Raw genomic sequence first — 20,920 nt, 5'->3', positions numbered from 1 at the left:
AATGGTTTGATGGTCATGGCTTTGACCTTTGGAAAGACCGTATGCATGGCATTTTGTTCCTAAAGGATTGTGAGGATGCTTTGCAGGAAGATAAACCCACACTAATGTCTGCTGCAGATTGGGCCAGAGTGAATAAAAAGGCTATGGCTTACACAAAGATGGGTGTCACTGATGACATTCTGACAGACATTAAGGGTTTAGACACAGGTTATGCAATATGGGAGAAGTTGAAAACTACTTATGAGGTCACCACACCTATTAATCACGTGCATTTAATACGCAAGTTGGTGAATATGCAACTAGATAAGTCAAAGCCTATAGCTAAGCACTTGAGTGCATTTACAAGGATTCTAAATCAACTCAAAGATGCAAATTTGGACTTTGATGATAAGTTGAGGGCGATCTTTTTTATCGTGACACTGCCGGACTCCTAGGAAACCTTGGTGGTTTCACTCAGCAATAACCTCAATCTCTCATATCATGGGGTAAGTTCTATCTTAAATGAAGAAATTAGACGTATGTCTAGTGGAGAAGGCAGTAACTCAGCTTACAATGTAAGAGGCAGGGCTGAAAAGAAAAATGCAAATGCAAGACACAGAAACAGGAAAAGAGTGACATTACTTGCTATCACTGTGGTTGGAAGGGCCACAAGAAACCTAATTGCAGGTACTACAAGAAGGAACAATAGAGAAAGAAGAATGCAAGAGTTAAAAAGAAAAAGGAAGAAAAGATAGATGCATCAGAGACAACCAAAGGCAAAGAAAAGGCCAATGTGCCCTCTAGTGTGGTAATTGAGGAGCTTTCAAATACAGAGGCTGGTGTATTATGTGCAATTGATTATGATGCCCTTGTATATCACATGCAAGATATGCAAATTACCAAGGTTGATGTGATTGATACACTCTTGTCGGTTGATGATGGTGTCACTCAAACTTGTATTGTAGACTCTGGTGCCTCTTTCCATGTAACTCCTTACTTGGAGTATTTTACTATGTTCAATGCAGGCAGTTATGGAAAGGTGTATCTTGGAAATAACCATGCTTGCAGCATTGATGGGATTGGCATAGTGCACTTGTCTTTAGACAATGGTCAAGAGCTTGTGCTAAAAGATGTCTGATATGTGCCTGGCATTAAAAAGAGTTTACTATCTGTTGGTCAACTTTACTTGCATGGCTACACCACACTGTTTAGTGGTGGTTTGTGGAAAGTGAAAAAGGAGTCCATGCTGATTGCAAAAGGAACCAAGAAGGGCACTTTGTATTGTTTGCACTGCAAAGCCTTAAATGGCAAGTTTCTTGCAGTTGCTGAAATTTGGAGCCACTTGGAGTTATGGCATAAGAGATTAGGCCATATGAGACAAAAAGGACTTGACGTCCTTACCTCTCTGAAGAGGGTTGATGGAAAAGGCTCTAAACTTGACTTTTGTAATGAGTGTCAGTTTGAAAAGTAAATAAAAAATTCATTTTACTCTGGTGTCTCTCCTAAGTCCAATGTCTTGGACTTAGTGCATTTTGATGTATGTAGTATGCCCGTGAGATCGTTGGGTGGTGCTGCATATTTTATCTCCTTTATTGATGATTATTCCAAGAAGATTTGGGTGTACTTGCTGAAAAAGAAAAGTGAAGTGTTTGCTGTTTTTAAAACTTTTCATGCATTTGTGACCACTCAAACAAGTAGAAAGCTGAAATGCTTGAGAACTGTTAATGGGGGTGAGTTCACATCAACTGAATTAAGTCCTTTTGTGACTTGCATGGTATTAAGAGGGAGCTTACAGCCCCTTACAACCCTTCTTCAAATGGGATGGCTGAAAGATGTAACAGGACTTTATGTGAAAGAGTGCAGTGCATGCTATCCACTGCTAATCTCCCTCGTGCATTTTGGGAAGAGACACTCAAAACCGTGTTTCACATTTGCAACCGCTCTCCAAATAGGTCCTTAAATAATAGCATCCTTGAGGAGGTTTGGTCTGGCAAATCGGCTTCATATGACCATTTACGCATATTTGGTTGTGATGCTTTTGTACATGTTAGAGATGAGCTGAGGAACAAACTTGACCCAAAATCCACCAAAGGCATTTTCATGGGCTATGGTGATGAGGGTGAATTTGGCTACAGATTGTGGTTACCTCAGTCCAAGAAAATTATTCGCAGCCATAATGTTGTGTTTAATGAGGCAAAATTGCTGAAAGGCACTTTAGCCTCTAACAAAGATCTGAAAAATGTGAAATTTCAAAGTTTGCAGCCACCTGTTACTTCAGAAAATGAGCCTCAAGGTACTGTACCACAAGCTGAAACTGATGATCAGCCCGTTATTTTTGAGCCAGATGATGATGGACAGCAAATAGAAGCACAAGGAGATCATGGACAGCAAGATAGGCTTGCTGATTATGAAAATGCAGGTGCTGGAAATGAAAATGAAGGTATTGTACAGCATGAACAGCATGCTGAAAATGGTTTACAACAGCCAATAAATGCTAAAAATAATACACCTCCAGATGTAGACCCAATTCCTGAAAATGTTGATCATTGGGTACGCAGGTCTACACGTGTAAGAAGGCAACCACATAGGTTTGACCCCTCCTTGCATTATGTCATTCTTACAGATGAGGGTGAGCCTTTTACATACAAAGAGGCCGAGTCATGTGAGTTCAGCAGTAAGTGGGAGCTAGCTATGCAGGAAGAGATTAAATCTCTATATGCAAATGATACTTGGGATCTTGTGTCATTGCCCAAAGGAAGGAAGCCACTTCCAAACAAATGGGTGTACAAAGTCAAGACAGTTGATGGGAAACCCAAGTGCAAGGCAAGGCTAGTTGCCAAAGGGTATGCACAAAAGGAAGGGATTTACTTCCAAGAGGTCTTCTCACCTATTGTGAAGATGACCACTTTACGTGTACTTTTTGCTCTTACTGTTGTTTTGGATTTAGAGCTGTACCAAATGGATATAAAACAACTTTCTTGCATGGTGACATTGATGAGGAAATCTAAATGAAACAACCTGAGGGCTTTGTAGTTCCTGGAAAAGAGCAAATGGTGTGTAAGCTAAAACGCAGCTTGTATGGGCTGAAGCAAGCACCATCGCAGAGGTACAAAAATTTTGACACTTTTATGCTATCTCATGAGTTTACACGCAGCCATGCAGATCATTGCTTGCACATGAAAAAGGATACAGATGGCAGCCCCATCATACTTGTTCTGTATGTGGATGATATGTTACTAGCTGGGAAAAGAAAGACTAGCTTGGATGCTCTCAAAAATCAGATGAAATCAGCTTTCTCCATGAAAGATTTGGGAAATGCAAAGCATATTTTGGGCATGAGGATTCGTAGAGATAGAATGCAGAAATTACTGTTTTTATCTCAAGAAAAGTACATTGGAAAGGTACTGGACAGATTTAACATGGCTAAAGCTAAGCCTTTTGGGGTACCCTTACCTCCTTATCTCAAGCTTAGCAAAGCAACAGTCCGAAAGATGATGTGGAAGCAAATGCTATGAAGGGAGTTCCTTATGCATCAGCTTGTGGCTCTCTTATGTATGCTATGGTTGCTACTTGTCCAAGCATTGCTCATGCAGTGGAGTTGTTAGCAAGTTTATGTCAAATCCTGGCAAAGCACATTGGGAGGCTGTCAAGTGTATTCTTCGATACCTTAAGTGTACACAAAGAAAAAGTATTTGCTTTAGTTTGCACGGTTATTGTGATGCAGACATAGCAGGTGACTTGGACACTCGTAGATCCACCAGCGGGTATGTCTTTACAGTTGCTAGTGGGGCTGTTTCTTGGTGTTCCAAGTTGCAGAACATTGTTGCATTGAGTACCACTGAAGCTGAATACATATCAGCTACTGAAGCTTCTAAGGAAACTATATGGTTGAGCAGACTTGCAAATGATCTCGGCATGTCTATGGGTACTGCAGTTTTGGAATGTGATAGCCAGAGTGTTGTGTATCTGGCTAAGAACGCCATGTATCATTCACGCACAAAGCATATAGATGTGTGATATCACTTCATCAGACAGATTCTGAAAGATGGTCAAATCACATTGACCAAGATTAAAACACAAGACAACCCTGCAGATGTTTTCACTAAAAGTCTAAGCAAAGCTCAGCACGAGCATTGCATTCGACTAGTGGGAGTTGGTTAGCTAGAGGTTCAATCGGACCTTTAAGTGGGAGGTTGTTGGGATAAAGGCCCGGTAACCTCCGTGTATAATACACACACATTGTACATTTAAACGTACCCTTTGCGTGCCCTAAGTATAAATACATTTTATTCTTTGTGTACCAACACATTGTTGGTACACTCTAATCGACTCGTACTTTCACTCTGCTCACACTCTCTCCAGTCGTCACACTCTCACGCTCACTCCTGCTCAACCTCCATCTTTCTCTATTGTGCCCCTCTTGGTCCAACAAAGGCAAGGCAATCAAAGGGTGACTCCTCTTCCTCAGATGGAACCAAAGAACCTAGATCTATCTGGCAACAACTCCCTAAGAAAAACCGGTTTTGCACATATGCAAGAGAGCAGGCCATGTGGACGAGGAGTGTTGCTCCAAGGCCCAAGGTCTTCCACCTAAAAAGCCTCAACAAACTGCTGTGATTGCACAGTCCAGTGGATCTACGCCCTCTACTCCTACTTCATCTGCTCCTTCAACACCCATTGTTACTGCTGGACATGTGGCCCGAGCACAGCCTCAACAGACAGTCTCTTTCACTACCGCTAAGGGACTAGCTGATTGGTTTGCAGGTTCTAATCACATTGTATTTCATGCATCCATCTCACCTTCCTCTCCACCTCGTCAGCCGTTCCCTTGGCAAAGCCCTGCTACTGGACGTACGCAATGGTAGACATCTTCTTAGACTAGTATGTCTCTAGGTCCTTTAGGATACCCTAGGTCAATCTAGCATTCATTTTTGGCACTCTTAGAGTCAGGCCCATAGGTTTCATTGTCCTTAGCTTTTCCATTCTTAAGTCTTCTGCTGCATTTACTCACACACATACACATTCATTACATTGTCTTTTCAGTTAGATTTTCTCTCTGTTATGTTTTCCTTTGGAGCATCTCACCACTGACCTCTGTGTTTGCAGATTCTCATCTCTTTTGTAGGGTTTTGTCTTTCAATGTAGGGCTAACTTGCAGATTGCTTTGGTCCTACCTAGGCTAGAGACGTGGGAATGCACATCGTTCCTTTCATAGTTTCAGCATCCTAGGAGTGCTTGCTCTTCTTCCCGCATGAAGGTTTCCCCTCCCGAGGCGGATCGTGCAGCATCTCTCTCGATGCTATCATGGCAGTGACTTCTATCTTGCTCTTCCAGCAGGGTGCTTCATCCACTTCATCTTCATCATCTTCTTCTCTTCCTTATGGTTCTTGGCACCACACGAAGACCGACATCAGGCTCCTCTTCCTTCTTCGGCATCCACATCCAGGTTGAGAGGGGGTTCCTATCCTTATTGGTATTCTACAGGCTTCAGCACTTTGCCTTCGACATCGGCTTCTCCCCCTTGTTGTACCTTCCCTTTTGCATTGCATGATTTCATCATCTTTATACTAGGGCACTTGGGCAAGTGAACAATTTTCCCACGAGGGACACTGTCCAAGTGGCACCTACTGCATTAGCATTTTTCAGCATGCAGCATACTTTGCATCTCCTTGTGCAAAGCACCACTTAAGCGGATCCTAAGTTGTTTCCACCAGCGGCTGTTGTCACCACACCGCCATACTCCTCTATCACATGGACACCTCATCACCTGTTTTTCCTCATCATCGACACTCTTGAATGGATGGGTAAGCTTGTACTATTTTGTGATATGGTGGGTGTACCCTTCCTACTCTCGTCTTTTGGGTCACTATTACTCAATCGGTCACATCCCATAACATTTCATTCACTTTTTAAAAAAACAAAAACAAAAAAATACAAGTTCAATGTGGTTCCATCTGTCTTTATAAGGCTTGGTATGCCACTAAACAGCCGACGTGCACCCTTTGTTCAATGCCCTGTCCTCTTTGGGATGACTACTTGGACTCCCATGGTAAGATAACCATTGCCTTTGTAGTCTTGGTAGGCCATTGGGCAGCCTTGGTAGGCCACTGGTGGGCAGCCGACATGCACCCTTTGTCTGATGCCCTAGTTGCTTTGGGACAGGATACCTTCGGGCAAGTAAAAATCAAAGTGGATGGCCTAACCTTTCTGCTCAGTTTTTTGGGTCTAAGAGGGGGTACTGAGCTAAAACACGCTTTTCAGCTGATTAGCATTCTTAAACAACCCCAAAACACACTTAATTAATGAAAAACCCTACAAGAGGGAGCGGTCAAAGAGGTTTCAGTGGTCTCCCAAAAATCCTAATTCTTTGAAGCACCCTTTAACATCTATAAATAGACAGGCTGCCCCCATTCAGCCTCATTCCCGTCTGTGCAGGTTTCACACCCTTAAGTGCAGATTTCAGCCATCGGTCTACCTCTACACGGCTGTCCAGCCTTCAGGACTGCTACCACCTCTCCATCAGCCCTTGCAGTGCCCTAACGCCTTCCTCCAGGTTGTCGCCCACTATTTGGCGTCTTCCTCCAGGCGTTTGGCATCTTCTAGCCATCACCAGCATCTTCATCACCCTCAACTGCTTGCATTTGGAGTCTCTTCCTCCAAGCGACAGGTGCCGGTGATCCTCCTCATCCAGGCAACATCCACAATTTGTGTTTACACTCATCTGGGGGCCACCTTCCATTTCCTTAGCTTCTCCTACTTGCATTTGGTGCTCCACACCGCCCTTTTGGCATCATTGTTTTGTAGATTCCTCACTCTGACTGGTGCTCACAGACTTGAGATCCGTCTCCGATGGATGTCACTCTCTAACACACTACTCTACCCTTGAGTATCTGTACACTCTTACATTCATTTGCAGTATTCATTCACTTCAGAGTTGTGTTTTTCTCTCCCTTCTTTTATTTGTGTTTGAGTTTTGAGTTTTTACGTTTAGGGTTTGAGTTTTGAGTTTTGCGTTTAGGACTTGAGTTTTATTTTCTATGTCTGTGTTTATCACTTTGTGTTTCTATCGTGGTCGTACACTCTGTGTTTCCTCAGTACAAAACCCTGTCAGTTTTCTTCACATCTCCTACTAATAACTTCCAATGTCATATGAAACCCTTGGCTAAATTCTCATCAATATATTTTGGTAGTTTTACCGATTCATCTTGAGATAGCTTATAGATTGGGGTGAAGGGTAGTTGAGCTTCCTCAAATAGCTTATAGATTGGAGTGAAGGGTGGTTGAGCTATCTGTCACAAATCAATGGCACAATCATAAGGTTGATCCTTGGAGAGCATATCTTCTTTCTCCCTTTCAAACACATCTTGATAATCACAATATCGGAGCAAAAGACCTTGCATCATAGTTGTCGAATATGAAAGGTACGGTACGGTATGATAAAATGCGATACTAAATGATACCTTATTATTTTATAAGGTACGGAGCGATATTAGTACAATAAAAAACCTTGATTATTTTAGACTAAAGATGATAGAATAGATATTTAATATCTAAATAACAATGCTATTAGAGTATATAAGATGAATGCTTCAGAGTAACATGCAAAAACCTCATGCCATATGCACAACATGTGCTACTATTACTTACAACTTACAAGTACATAGGTGGAAGTGGATACATCATATATGAATGATAATATAAATAAGTCAAGTGTAGGCTTGAGAGAGAGAAGGTTGAGAGAGGGAGAGACTACATACACACATAGAGATGAGAGGCTTGAGAGAGCTGGAGAGGCTTGAGAGAGCTAGAGGGTGTGAGAGACTTGTGTGTGTATGTGTGTGTGTGAGGAGGGGCGCTTGGAAAAGAGAGAGAGAGAAGAACAAAAGAAGGAAAAAAAAGGAGGGGAAAAGAAATAAAGTTGTAGGCTTGGGGGAGAGTGGCCAAAAAGGACATGTTTTTTTGTACTAAATCATATGAATACATATGGTATGGTATGGTACCATACGGTTCAGTCCGTACTACGTATGGAGACAACCTTGGCTTGTATGCCTTTCTTACTCACTAGTTCGGCTGGCAGAGAATATATTAGAAAACTAGGATTTTACTTCGCTACTCATAAATGCATTTCCCATAGCTTAAGTTGGTCTTACATCCTCTCTTTTAGCCAATTGTGCCAACCTTGGTCCAACTTTTAAAGTTCCCAAATTGATATCGGATTGTGTAGTTGAGCTAAGGTAGACAAATGATGACTAGTGTGCTTGGACCATAGCAACATGGAATGGGTGGAACAAGGCCTTGGAACACCGAAATGCCATTCCCTAATGGTCAAGGACGGAAAACACATTTCACCATGCTAGAATGTTCTATGTCAACCATTCCACAACATTGCACCCTTAGAACGTTCGAAGTCTCTATTCCATGTTGAAAACAGTTGTTCCAAATGTTCCATATCACCCATTCCACAACGTTCCACGCTTCGAATATACCAAGCCTCCCGCTCCATGTTGAAAATGGTTGTTCAAGCTTTTTTTTTTTTCAAATACATTTTTTTGTGGTGGTTTTCTTTTAGGAGGGGGAGGGGGTGTTTTTTGGTGGGTGGAGTATGATGTATGATATATCTCTATGATGTACTAGAGTCAGTATGATGTATCTTTTGGACAATTTATTGAGTACTCATTGCTCAATACATTAGTCTAGACTCCGTATTCAATTTGAGTTATAACTCATAAGCCTTGAGTCTTGACTCTCGACTTTATTTTTGTATCTACTATTGGCTTGCCACTTGGGCCTTCGCTCTTTGATGATGTTTTCATATGTTACTCGGCCTTCAAACATTTAGAAATTATGTCTTTGATTTAAACTTTAATCATTAGAGTTTTAACTTTCTTTGATTATGTGTACAACATACTCAAGTCTTATTTGCAGCATTGATTGGTCTTAATATATCTTGCATCATTCATACAATTTGATATTCAAAGTATGCTTTTAGAGTGTCCTTGAATACTTCTAAAGTTATTTAATGCACAATTATTTTAGAACTCCTAAATTTCATCTATTTTTTAATTTTCCATTCCCAAAATGGGACCTCCACGTTCCAATCTTGTTCCCCATTCCTGTTAACATTTTCCATTCTCGGTTCCATGTGGCTATGTCTTGGGTAACATATGATATTGAATGCTATATTTCGTATCTAACATCATGTAAAACAATCTATGACTTCTCTAGGAACTGGGCTAGATTTCTCCATGATTGTGATACCCTACCATCTAGCAAACTTCTCATCCATAAAGCATGCAGAGGCTTCAAAGTCCAAAAGTGCTTTATAAACTCTTGTTGTTAACATAAGACTTGAAGTAGCCTCAACAAACAAAGGGCAGCGTTCTAAGAGTTCTTGATCTTCATCTAGCCACAGGGGCCCGATTGTGGTTGGGTATCTATGTTTCCCGAAAATGAGACCACAATAGAGCTTCGTACTTGTAACCTCTTGTTAAGACAACCTTGAGCAATATACCCAGGCCCACCACAACATAAACATAATCCTTGAGAGCATCATTGTTACTTTTTTTAACCTGACAATGGCGGCTTAAATTGGGCCGAATCAATCTAAATAGGCTTGATAGTATTCATCGGAGCGGAGCGAAAAAAGCTCTCCTGCCCGTCACGTCGTTGTGCCCCCGCCCGCCTGTTCGTCGTGCCCCGCCCCGCCCTGTTCCGTCTGTTCGTCGTGCCCCGCCGGTACAACGCCATCGTCAGCGACTCCCTCCCTCGCCATCGACAGGCACTCTCCTCGTCATCACCTGTGCCCATCCATCTTGCCTTCGCCAGGGCCCTTCGCCAGCTCCCTGCACGCCGCTTGCCCTCGTGCTGCCTGCGTCCGCCCTGCGCTTGCCCTGCCCCCTCCGCCTACGCCTACCTGCCCCCTCCCCCCCGCCTATCTTTTCTCCTCCCCCCCAACCCCCCAACCCCCCGCGTGCTATCCTGCCGGGAGGCCTGGCCCTCTATCAGGCTGCCACACCACCGGCACAGCAGTGCGATAGGTAGATTCTCCTAGAAGGGACATGCAATGGAAACCTATGGTCAGACGCCAGTGCACTCACCGAGTATCCCCCAGTCAAACACCTTGCACATAGTACTCTCTAAGGAGCAGCTCTTAGCCGTCCGATCTAAAGAGCTGGAGCTAATGGAAACAACCATTTATGGTCAGGTAGTAGGACATTCTCCAGCCAGGGCCCAGCTTCGGGACTCTATTCACTCCACGTTGCACATCGGCACAACGCAGATCATGGAGGCGGTTCTATTGGGCCAAGGGATCTTCATGGTTCGCCTCAGCTCGGCCGACGTAGCTCGCGAGCTACTTGCTAGTTCACCATATGCATCCAATCGCTACCCATCTTGCGCGAAGGCAGAGCTCCTGGAACGATCAAGCTCTATAATCAGTTTCACCTGGTCAGTCTTCTTTTCCCCGGCCTGGCGATTAAGTATCGCCAATTGGTGGAAGACTTTGAGTGGCTCTTCGGCACTGTCCTTCCCGCGTCCTTCGTGGATGCACTGACAGCTGCAAGGGTCCCAAAGGTACGGGTGGCAGTGAAAGAAGTCAAGAATAACCCAGAGTTCCTAGAGATTGAGACAACCGGGCACTCCTTTAGGCAGCAGGTCATTGTGACTAGGCAACCAAGGCAGTGCCTGCGCTGCCACGACTTTGGGCATCGGGCAGCAGTTTGTGCGCGTTTCGAAGCCAAGGCGGCTCCGCCCTCAGATCCACAGGTCGACGCCGACGGTTTCACACGGGTCTAGAGACGACAGAGAGGGAGATGGCAAGGGGGGGCACAGCCAGCTCCTCACACCTAGCCTTGTCAGCAGGGTGTTGGCGGGCAAGCGGCCCCCTCTCGGTAGAGCACTCCACAACCCCCCCATGTCCGCCCCACCCAACAGGACCGCAACCCCCCACATTCTCCACATGCGCCACAGACTGCCTCGCCTGAGTTTCCACAGGCCCCTCACCCACCCCCCCCCCCCCCCCACATCCCATGCCCCCCCTCACCCCACTAACCTTGACCCATAGCCCCTCCTTGCCAGGGCCACCACCCCCCCCCCCCCCCCCACACCCGCCATGCATCTCCAGCCATCCCACCATATCTCAATCCTCTTCACCCCCATCACCCCCCCTACCGAGCACCCCCCCTAATCTGCACCCAAGTCAGGTGAGCCCCCCTAGACCCACCCCCCCCCTCCTCCCACAGGAGATGATGAGCCACACACACCTACCTCCTCTGCACACCAGCAGTCTCCCCCCGCCCACACTGCCACCAACTCATCCATCCCTGCCACCCGCCACACTTTCCCGAGATGGGCACAGCTGCTGCTACAAGAGTTCTAGGGGGGCTGCGTGGAGAGTTTCCACTACCTCTAGAGGTGGGGATCTTTGTGGTTCGTAAGTCAAGGAGGGGCAAGGTCCACCTACTAGTACCACCAGATGGACCAAACTACGCCTTTTTTCTTCAGTCATCTTACTCAGAGGAGTGGACAACTACACAGATTGAGGAGGAGTTGAAGAGTCAGGTGGTGGATCACATCTACCAGTGGATGGGAGATGAAGGATTAGCACTATTTGCGGAACAGTACACTTCGGATCAGACACGGCCAGTGGCCACGCCTATTGATCCTACTGTCCACTTGTCGAAGGATACCCTAGGACAGCCCTTTGATGCACACACCTATCGTTCTATTGTAGGAAAAATTCTTTGGTTAATTCACACTAGGCCAGATTTAGCTTACTCAGTTAGCATACTCAGTCAGCATTTCACAGCACCTAGGATGTCACATTGGATTACATGTCTTCGTGTGTTGCGTTATTTACGGTGTACTTTTCTTTATGGCTTGACATATGGTTCTGGTTTATGTTTGTAGGGGTACACTGATTCTGATTGGGCAAGAGATCCTGACACCCGTCATTCCCATGGCGGCTACCTCTTTACCTTGGGCACGGCTCCCATTTCTTGGTCCAGCCGTAAGCAAGAGACGGTGGCGGCTTCCACGGCCAAGGCTGAGTACCGGGCTCTCTTCGATGGCACCACCGAGGCCATCTATCTAAGGAGTTTATTGGCGGTGCTTCATTTTCCATGTGACTCTCCCACAGTTGTCTACTGCGACAACCAGAGTGCCATTGCCCTTGCGGGCAATCCGATCATCACACCACGGACACGGCATGTGGAAGTCCACTTCCACTTTTCCAAAGAGCAGGTTGAGCTAGGCACTATTCGCCTAGAGTTTGTGCCTTCATCAGATAATTTTGCAAATATCCTGACCAAAGCGGTCAACCGGCCGGTTCTTCAGCACCTGCTACCCAGGATCGGCTTGGGTACGCCCTCCCCTACTTCTTCAGCTTGACGGGGAGAGGGTGCTTTCCTCTTGCTTTCCCTTCCAGTTTGAGAGGGGGCGGCTCCTACTCTTGATCGTGACAATGATGATGCTTACAGTTTTTTAGACATTACATTCACTTATTCTTTTGTATTGTATCATGGGCATTTGTAACTTCATCCGCACTATCAGGATAACCTGATTGTAAAAGGGCACTTGGACAAGTGAACACTTCCCCTGCGAGGGCACTGTCCCAGTGGCACCGTTGCATAGCATATTGCATGAGCATGGCATCTTGCATCTCCCTTTGCATTACCCTATGCATTGGCGTTCTATTCATTTTAACATGCATCTGTGTGCATTTATCCCTTTTCAATCTTTTGGAGTGGTCGACTCTAGGATCCACCATATTCGTAGCATAACACATGGCAGTTCTCCTAAAGGCAGTTTCCCTACCCTTGCTTGCTTACTTGCTTTGCTTGTCTTGCTAAGCCCACCGTTTTTTTTGCCTCTCGCATATTCAACACATGATTGGCACATACACTCACTTTTATTATCCTTAGGCACTTATCCTCGTCAGTGCAAGGGATTGGCTTGCTAGTTTTGTGAATAACTTGGGTTTAAAACTCTCTTTATCTTTTCCTATCTGTCACTTAATCGGCTGCTGCCCCTATATTACTTATGTATTTTCAAAACACTTTTCAAAAAAAACAAAAAAACAAAAAAAAAAACAAAACAAAGAAGTCCATTGTTGATTCCATCCGCCTTTGTAAGCCTTGGTAGGCCCTTGGGCAGCCGACAAGCACCCTTGGTCCAATGCCCTGACCTCTCTGGGTTGATCACTTGGGCTCCCTTGGTAAGATATCCATCGCCTCTGTAGTCTTGGTAGGCCACTGGGCAGCCGACGTGCACCTTTTGTCCGATGCCCTAGCTGCTTTGGGATGGGACACCTTGGGGTAAATCAAAATTTATGCTGGCCTACTTTTCTCGCCCTATTTTGGACCTGAGGAAGGGTGTTGTGCTAAGAAATGCACTTAGTCACTTAAACAGCCCCAAAACATGCTTATTGTAGGCTTATTTTAGCCAAAACCCTAAAACGGGGAGCGGATCGAGAAAGTTAAGTGGGAGAGGATCTAGACCCTAATTTTCTATAAATTGGCAACAAGCCCTCCACTCTTTCACAATCTCTTTTTTGCAGGTTTCAGGAGTTACCAGCTTGTTGCTCATACCCCGATCACGGAGGACATCTCAGCCCTTGCTGTCCATCATTGTTCCCTACAGTCTGGCGCCTGTTTCCAGCCCTCCACACGCTGATTGCTGTTGTTTCTGCTTGGCGACTAAGTATTGTTCATCTGCACTGCTGTCGTACAGCCTGCCATGCCGGCAAACTGTTGCGTTTGCAGGCTCCAGCTGCTGCCCTGACAGTTTTCTCTCTCCTGTCTGCAGTCATTTTCAGTCTTTCTCTCTCCTGCAGGCTCTGTTTTTAGTCTTTCTCTCTCCTTCCAACTCCGTTTTTTGTCTTTCTTTCTCTCTCCTCACTACTGTCTGTATCAGATCCAACTTCTCACTGCTGCGTTTATTGGTGTTTGACATCCGGAGGCTACCTTGCTGCGATTTAGGATCCGTTCGGAGTACGATACACTCTCCAGCTCATTACCCCTACCTTGATCCTTCAGATACAAGAGTTTGAGGTACAGTATTCATTCACTGCATAGTGTGTTTGTTGCATGAGCATCGTATTATAAGTAGTCATATCATTTCATTTATTCACTGTGTTCATTGTCTCTGAGTTACCCTAACCCTATGTTCTTTATCAGTCTGTGCTTTGTCGTACGGTTTCTCTTTATGCTTCTGTGTTAGGGTATTTTTCTTTACAAGAAGTAGGTGGGATGGGTGGGTTTTGAAATGAAGATGCATTAAGTTGATTTTGATTAATGGATGGAAATTGAAATGAAGATGATGATGTGGAATGCAATGAAAAAGAAACATCAAACTTCTTCTAACTTTGAGAAGCAAAATTAAAAGAACGAAATGAAGAAGAATAGTTACCAATCTTTTTCTTATAATCACCTCTTCTTGTATAAACATACATGAGTGAATCTTCAATGGGAGATTTACCGTCAAAATCAATACAATGTACAACACACTCTCCAACTCATACTCTCTGCTCTGATCCTCCATAGACACAAGAGTTCAAGATTATGTATTGACTCTGCATGGTGTGTTCACTACATTGAGCATTGTATCTATTCATTCATTCATTCATCTTCCATGTTCATTGTCTCTAAGTTACTTAACCCTACTAAGTTCTTTTATCAATATGTGTTTTGTCATACTATTGTGTTTATATTCTATGTCCAAGTATTTCATTACAACGAGAATATACATGGGCGTCAATTTTTTGCCCTCAATCACCCACAATTGGGTAGAGGATCTAGAGAAGTGGTAGTGTTGTTTAGGAAGGACCTCCATAATCAAGTACACATAGCACATAGAGACATTGAAGCTCAATAATTAGTATCCAGGTACGTAGAGATGGACTCAAAGAACTATACATAGCAATTTATTATTTTCTACCAGAGCTAGTTCTATGTATGCATCATTAGGACATACAGCAAAGGAGTCCCCCTATATGCCACAGTATGAGGTTATTTTGCAGTTTGCTAGCACGGGTGACATAGTACTAGTTGGGGATTTCAATGCACACATAAGGAATGCCCAAACAGTGTTGTATGTCACCATATACCGAGAGACTGCCCCAAACGATTCAAACATGTAGAGGGTATCATGCAACACTCCAAAGATAACAGAGTATGGTAGACATGTCATCCCACTAGAAAGTGCATATAGGATGAACATATTTAACACGTCACAATGGCCAAGCTCAGGAGGACTCACGTGCTAGAACACCAAGGAGGGATCGAGCACAATAGACTATTTGATAAGGTCACACTTATATCATGGACTTTATCCTCTTTAGTGGACCTATTGGTTTAGCAGCAGATCATGCATGCTTGGGTTCCATAGTAACAAGTGGCTACCCTAGGGACTCACTTGCTACTCAAGTTTCTAGGCACCCTACATACCGATTTCTACAAGAGACTGCTCACATATAAAGAGGTGCACTACATGACAGATTGTTTCCTATGGATCCACAATACCCGTTACATGAGATCACGACAATATTCATTGGATGAGATCCCGACAAGATTGGAAAAAGTTCTATATGCATCAGCGACACATGCTTTCTCTCATACTATGGCTTCTTCCACTCCTCCACAAAGCACAATCCCACAGAATCAATGGTATGATGAAGAATGTCATAAGTAACAAAGATGGCTACAATGTGAGATAGCTAGTGGGACTATTACACATAGGCAAGCTTGGTTGATCTTTCAATGCCTAATGTGAGGAAAGAAATGAGCATACTCAGCCAAATCTGAGGAAGATCTACCAATTTTTTTAAGGACAGGACAGCAAGAAGGCATGGAAGATGTTTCAAGAGAGACAACTGAGTACCCCGATCACAACACCACAAAGTTTGGTATAGCTATGCAAAGAATCTATATGAGGTACAAGGCCAACCCCCCCCCCAAAATGTCTCCCCCGTAAGGGCCCCGTCCATCTTGCATTTTATACTTTACTATAGGGATGGTCATAGAAGCGATTCATAGCTTGCAACATGGGAAGGCACAATCATGATGGCCTAGTTGGGGAACATTTTGTACATGCATGTGAGATTCTTGCTTCCTTATTGATGCACATTTTTAATCAAAACCATGTGTGACGGCTTTCCGACTAGTTGGATGGAATACACCATTGTACCACTCTTTTTTAAAAGTGGGGATCCAAAGGTAACATAGAAATTAGGATGATCGTGATTGGTCACTACTTGGCCAAGATATATGGCTACATTCTAGAGCATGAGCTCAGCACATGGGCAGAGAGACATGGGTATAGAGCATGGGGACAAACAGGTTTCAAGAAAGGGTTCACTACCCTCAATCATATATTGACCTTGAGAGAAATTATAGAGAAGGGGAGGGTATGAGAAGAGGACTTACTGTTGTTTTGTAGATTTCCACAAGGCATTTGACACAATGCTTGTGCCAAGCTCATGTGCAAGGTATTGACACGCCAGTAGATCTACAATGGGGGATTGATGCCTTGTACAAGTTAGTGACGGGAGAGTACATGCTCCAAGTGAGCTTTCACCTACTCTATTCAGTGTTCATGTTAAACTCTCAAATTATGTGGATAGGTTAGGGGCCAAGTGCAGGCTTGGTTGGCATAATGATACCCATCTTGTTGTATGTCAATGATGTGGTACTGATCGCAGGACTCTCCTCAAGGCTTGCAAAGGCAGATAGATGCATAGCAAGCATCTTGCATGGATAGAGGATTGACAATGAATCTTGAGAAGACCAAGGTTACAATATTCAATACCACACAAGCATGGGTGACACAAGCAGGACATCAGTTTACCCTTGGAGGGGATATGGTTGAGTACACTGGATTCTATGTATATCTCAGGCTCACATCCACTGGACCTACATTTTCATTGTGAAATGCTGCTGCTTCCAAGTTGGACAGAGGTTATCTATCACTTAGAGCACTCAAGGGACAATGTGCAAGTGTTCAATTCCAAGAATCCAGACTAAATTATGGTTGTTTGATCCATTGGTTACCTTAACCTTGGTGTATGGATCCCCAATATGGGGTCCAGGATTTTGCAAAAAGACATGCAAGAATATTGAGAGGCCACTAGCGATGGTGATCGCTTGCATCATACAGAGCAAACCATCACTACCCCATGAGATTGTTAGAGCAAAGATAGGAACAGAATATGTGGTTACAGAGTTCAATTAGTGACTTGGTTACAAAAGATATAGGGGCTCCCTAGGTATAGATATGCATGGTTGGCATTGACTTCCTCCAAACAATTAGCAAAGAGTGGAGAAACACATTGCTGGTATGCAGAGATGCAGTCATGGATCAGGACACATGAATTACATATGGATGCACTCCCACCACCATAGTATAGTTTGGATTGCCCATACGTAATTCTCACTCATATAGAGCAAAGATAGGAACAGAATATGTGGTTACAGAGTTCAATTAGTGACTTGGTTACAAAAGATATAGGGGCTCCCTAGGTATAGATATGCATGGTTGGCATTTACTTCCTCCAAACAATTAGCAAAGAGTGGAGAAACACATTGCTGGTATGCAGAGATGCAGTCATGGTTCAGGACACATGAATTACATATGGATGCACTCCCACCACCATAGTATAGTTTGGATTGCCCATAAGTAATTCTCACTCATATAGAACAGAATCGAGTTATTCGGTCACATATTGTCTAGATTGAGATACACCCCCAGAACCTCTCAATACACAGTACCAGCGCCATTTCTTGCATGTGTTAGCAAAGGGATTCATTGTTAGGCCAGCATACATGGATGTACACCACTCCCATGGGGCTGCATTGAACAGATACAAACATTATCACACCAGCTGAGGATTGAAACGGGACTGTGAGGAGTAGGAGAGAGATATAGGCAAAGCCAGTGAGCTAGTGGGTCCTTACAGATTTCTTCAGCACTAGCTCCACAGCTAACTTGCTTAAACACTACCACTACAGCAACATTGACACACCATCCACAAGTTGGAGGGGTCACAGCAGATCAAGCAGTCACACTTTGCCAAGCACAGTTCCCACCACCCCATGACCATGCTTGGCATCCTTATCTTCAACAAATCCAAGGCATCATCACTCATCATCAAAGACAAGTACCTTCTCTTAGTGGACTCCCTGTCTTGGATCACCCCATGAGAGATCTTCTCACCAATCATTTTTTTGGTACATGATATTAGCCTACACTAGCAGCCCTTAGAAATATGAACATCAGTATAGTTAGTTGTTTTAATTTCATTTTCATTGCTATAACTTATCTTCGAGTTGAGTTAACATGGTCAGATGTGCTCACTTCTTTTGTCTCATGAGCCCAGGGGACTTTTGGTGGTTCCCCACCGGCATTGGCCACCACCTACTACATGAAACTTCAGATACTAGACATTATCTTCATTATAGAGGGTATTTCGTGTGCTGTTGCTAGCCTGGAGACCTCCCTAGCAGATACAGGCAAGAGCCTTTAGATTCACACTGCAAGGTGCAGCAGGTACCTGGAATATTACAGGGTAGTGCATTCGAGAGACCTGGTATCAATTTGTCTTTATCAACAATCACAAGCCAGTGAGGCTACTACTTTGGTAGTGGTAGAGCTCTCTTTCACAAGCTTAAGACAACCTTCACTGTCAAGAGTTCTTTTGACATTTGGGAACAGTACAGCCCATTCTATACTCAGCAGGACTGTGAGCCCAAATATTGACACACTCCCTCTCTGAACAAGAACTCCTTGGCTTCTCTCTACCATTGCTTGCATATAGAGACATACCTCTGAAAAAGAAGTTTTGAGAAAATACAAGTCCAAGGTCTGTATATAAATGGAAACTATAATTTCTTGGTTTAAGAAACTTGAGCCTTGCATGGTGTTTCTTTTACATTGCATGAGTAGAATGATCATGACAATAATTATCATTCATTAAATGCACTGTTTAGTAGTTTTGACTGCCATGGTAATCAACTTACTCAAATCTACTTTCATAAGAACATCCTTTGTACTCAATTTTATATTTGTTTCTTTGAGCTTAAATTCCATTTATTTGAATCACATCAATGGCATGCCATTTTGCGCATGAGAATACATGAGCATAACAAAAAAAACCACCAAGTAGTCTCTTTCTACTAAATCCACAAAGTACTTGAAGTACAGAGTGCAATGTTGACAAACTGCAAACTATTTTAGCACACAGAGACCCACCTTAAGATGAATAGGCCCATGCTCTGTTGCCAACGCCAGGATACCCTTCAATATTAAACAAGAGGAGGTAAAATGAGATGAATCAGAAATAATAACAATAATATCAAAAGTGCAAGAGCATCTTAATACCCCACCTTCAGATTTCATGCGTTAACATTCAGAAGGTAGGCTTATGTCAGTAAGCAATGTTCTTTTTATGCATCATGTTTCAAATTTTCCCTTCTCTGTATCACCTTGAATTGTGGCCAATATTGTTTGAAATTTGAATAATGCAACCATAAGAGTGCAAACAAGTTCCTCAACATGAGAAACTACTGGTAAGGCCAATTGTTTTCAGGGAAAAAGGTAACAGAAATCTTCAATTGAGCCTTCTGCCCCCATCATTGATAAGAAGTGTGCATATTGAACTGCGAAATTGTAAAAGAAGTAAAGATACTGAAAATCACCATGTCCTTCCCATAAACAAGACCTGAGGTCCACATAACATTTGGGCTTGAATCTCGGACTTCTGGACGCAGTGGATCATCTTGCATCTTCAACCAGCACTGTTGCGGAGACAAAAATATTAACTGCCATACATGACTGACTGATTGCAAAAAACATGCATAACCAACTACCTAACATATCTTCAACTATCTCATCACAGTAAAAAATTCCACTCAAATTTTCATGTTTCATTCTTTTTTTGCAAAGAGCAATTACATTAATCACATGAGAAATACAAGAGTCACGCCAGAGAAGAAGTGTGTGTGGTTGTGGTCTACGTTTTCTATCTCCCCTACTGTCTTTCACTTCCTTTGTAGTGGGTGCATTCAAATAAGCCCATTGAAGAGCAGCATATGTTACTATTCTTCCCAAATCCATCAAGGAAGTCACTTTGTGCACATTACACGTGTAATTGTCTGTGATTGTAATCTAAGCACTTTCTTTCTCAAGCTCTCCTCTTGTTTCTTTTCTAGCAATGGAAGCTCTTAAGACTATTTTAGTGTCCGTGGCATGTTCTCTCTGAGTCCCAAACATATATTTCTTTATTGCCACAAATCTGGGGTTGTTTCAGCTGTTTACATTTTGCAATAACTTCTAGGCTAAGATGGTGCTCTAGAAGCTATGGAAGAGTTTGGAGCCACATGACGGGGGCTGGAAGACAAAAGCAAAATAGATGACTGAGACTCTGGGAGAAGAGGAAGAGGAGGTGCTGAGACTGGTATGCAATGTGACTCACTGAGGCAGCAAGCTACCACAGACCCACAGATGAGATCTCATGCTGTCAGGTTAAGACAAGCGGTAGGAGGTACAGAGTCCAAATGTGGAGAAGGCTGTATGCTGTTTTAGGATACAGGCAAGATCAGTGGCAAGCTGTCAAAGCCAGATCTGCTGAAGAAAATAGCCATGTTAACCCGAAACAAGTCTCATAGCTGATGAAACATGAGACCAATTTCATGCCTATTTCATGCCTAGAATGTACAAGGCACAGGCTGAGACAACTCACATTTTCACTCCAGAAAATGAAATTTCAATTGAGAAAACAAAGTCACCAAGACCTTCTGTTACATCCTTGGACATCTAGATGGGCGCTAGTAGCATTGGTTACAATGGTCATTAAGGTGGCCTAGTGCAACTAGTCCAAGAGTGGTAATCACACAACACACATGCACAATAGGGCCTTGAGGACTTCAGCCTTGCTTATTCAATATTTTTA

General features: G+C 43.6%; 1 protein-coding gene across 2 annotated transcripts in view; it reads right to left on the bottom strand.

Annotated features, from left to right (window-relative positions):
* The window catches only part of LOC148034117 (peptidyl-prolyl cis-trans isomerase), a 97,840-nt gene that overhangs the window by 32,264 nt on the left and 44,656 nt on the right, over window positions 1–20,920 (bottom strand). For both annotated transcript variants that reach the window (XM_087682135.1, XM_087682134.1), the window contains exons 3-4: window positions 19,668–19,766; window positions 19,222–19,266 (exon numbers count right to left, since the gene is read on the bottom strand). In XM_087682135.1, the coding sequence (XP_087538261.1) occupies window positions 19,222–19,266; window positions 19,668–19,766 (144 nt within the window). The remainder of the gene's footprint in view (window positions 1–19,221; window positions 19,267–19,667; window positions 19,767–20,920) is intronic.

The sequence above is a fragment of the Lygodium microphyllum genome, chromosome 7, assembly GCF_053477565.2.
Source record: "Lygodium microphyllum isolate KBCC chromosome 7, Lygodium_microphyllum_v1.1.10, whole genome shotgun sequence".
Lineage (NCBI taxonomy): Eukaryota > Viridiplantae > Streptophyta > Polypodiopsida > Schizaeales > Lygodiaceae > Lygodium > Lygodium microphyllum.
The sequence above is the reverse complement of the archived record's forward strand: the minus strand, read 5'-3'. Positions and strand labels throughout refer to the sequence as shown.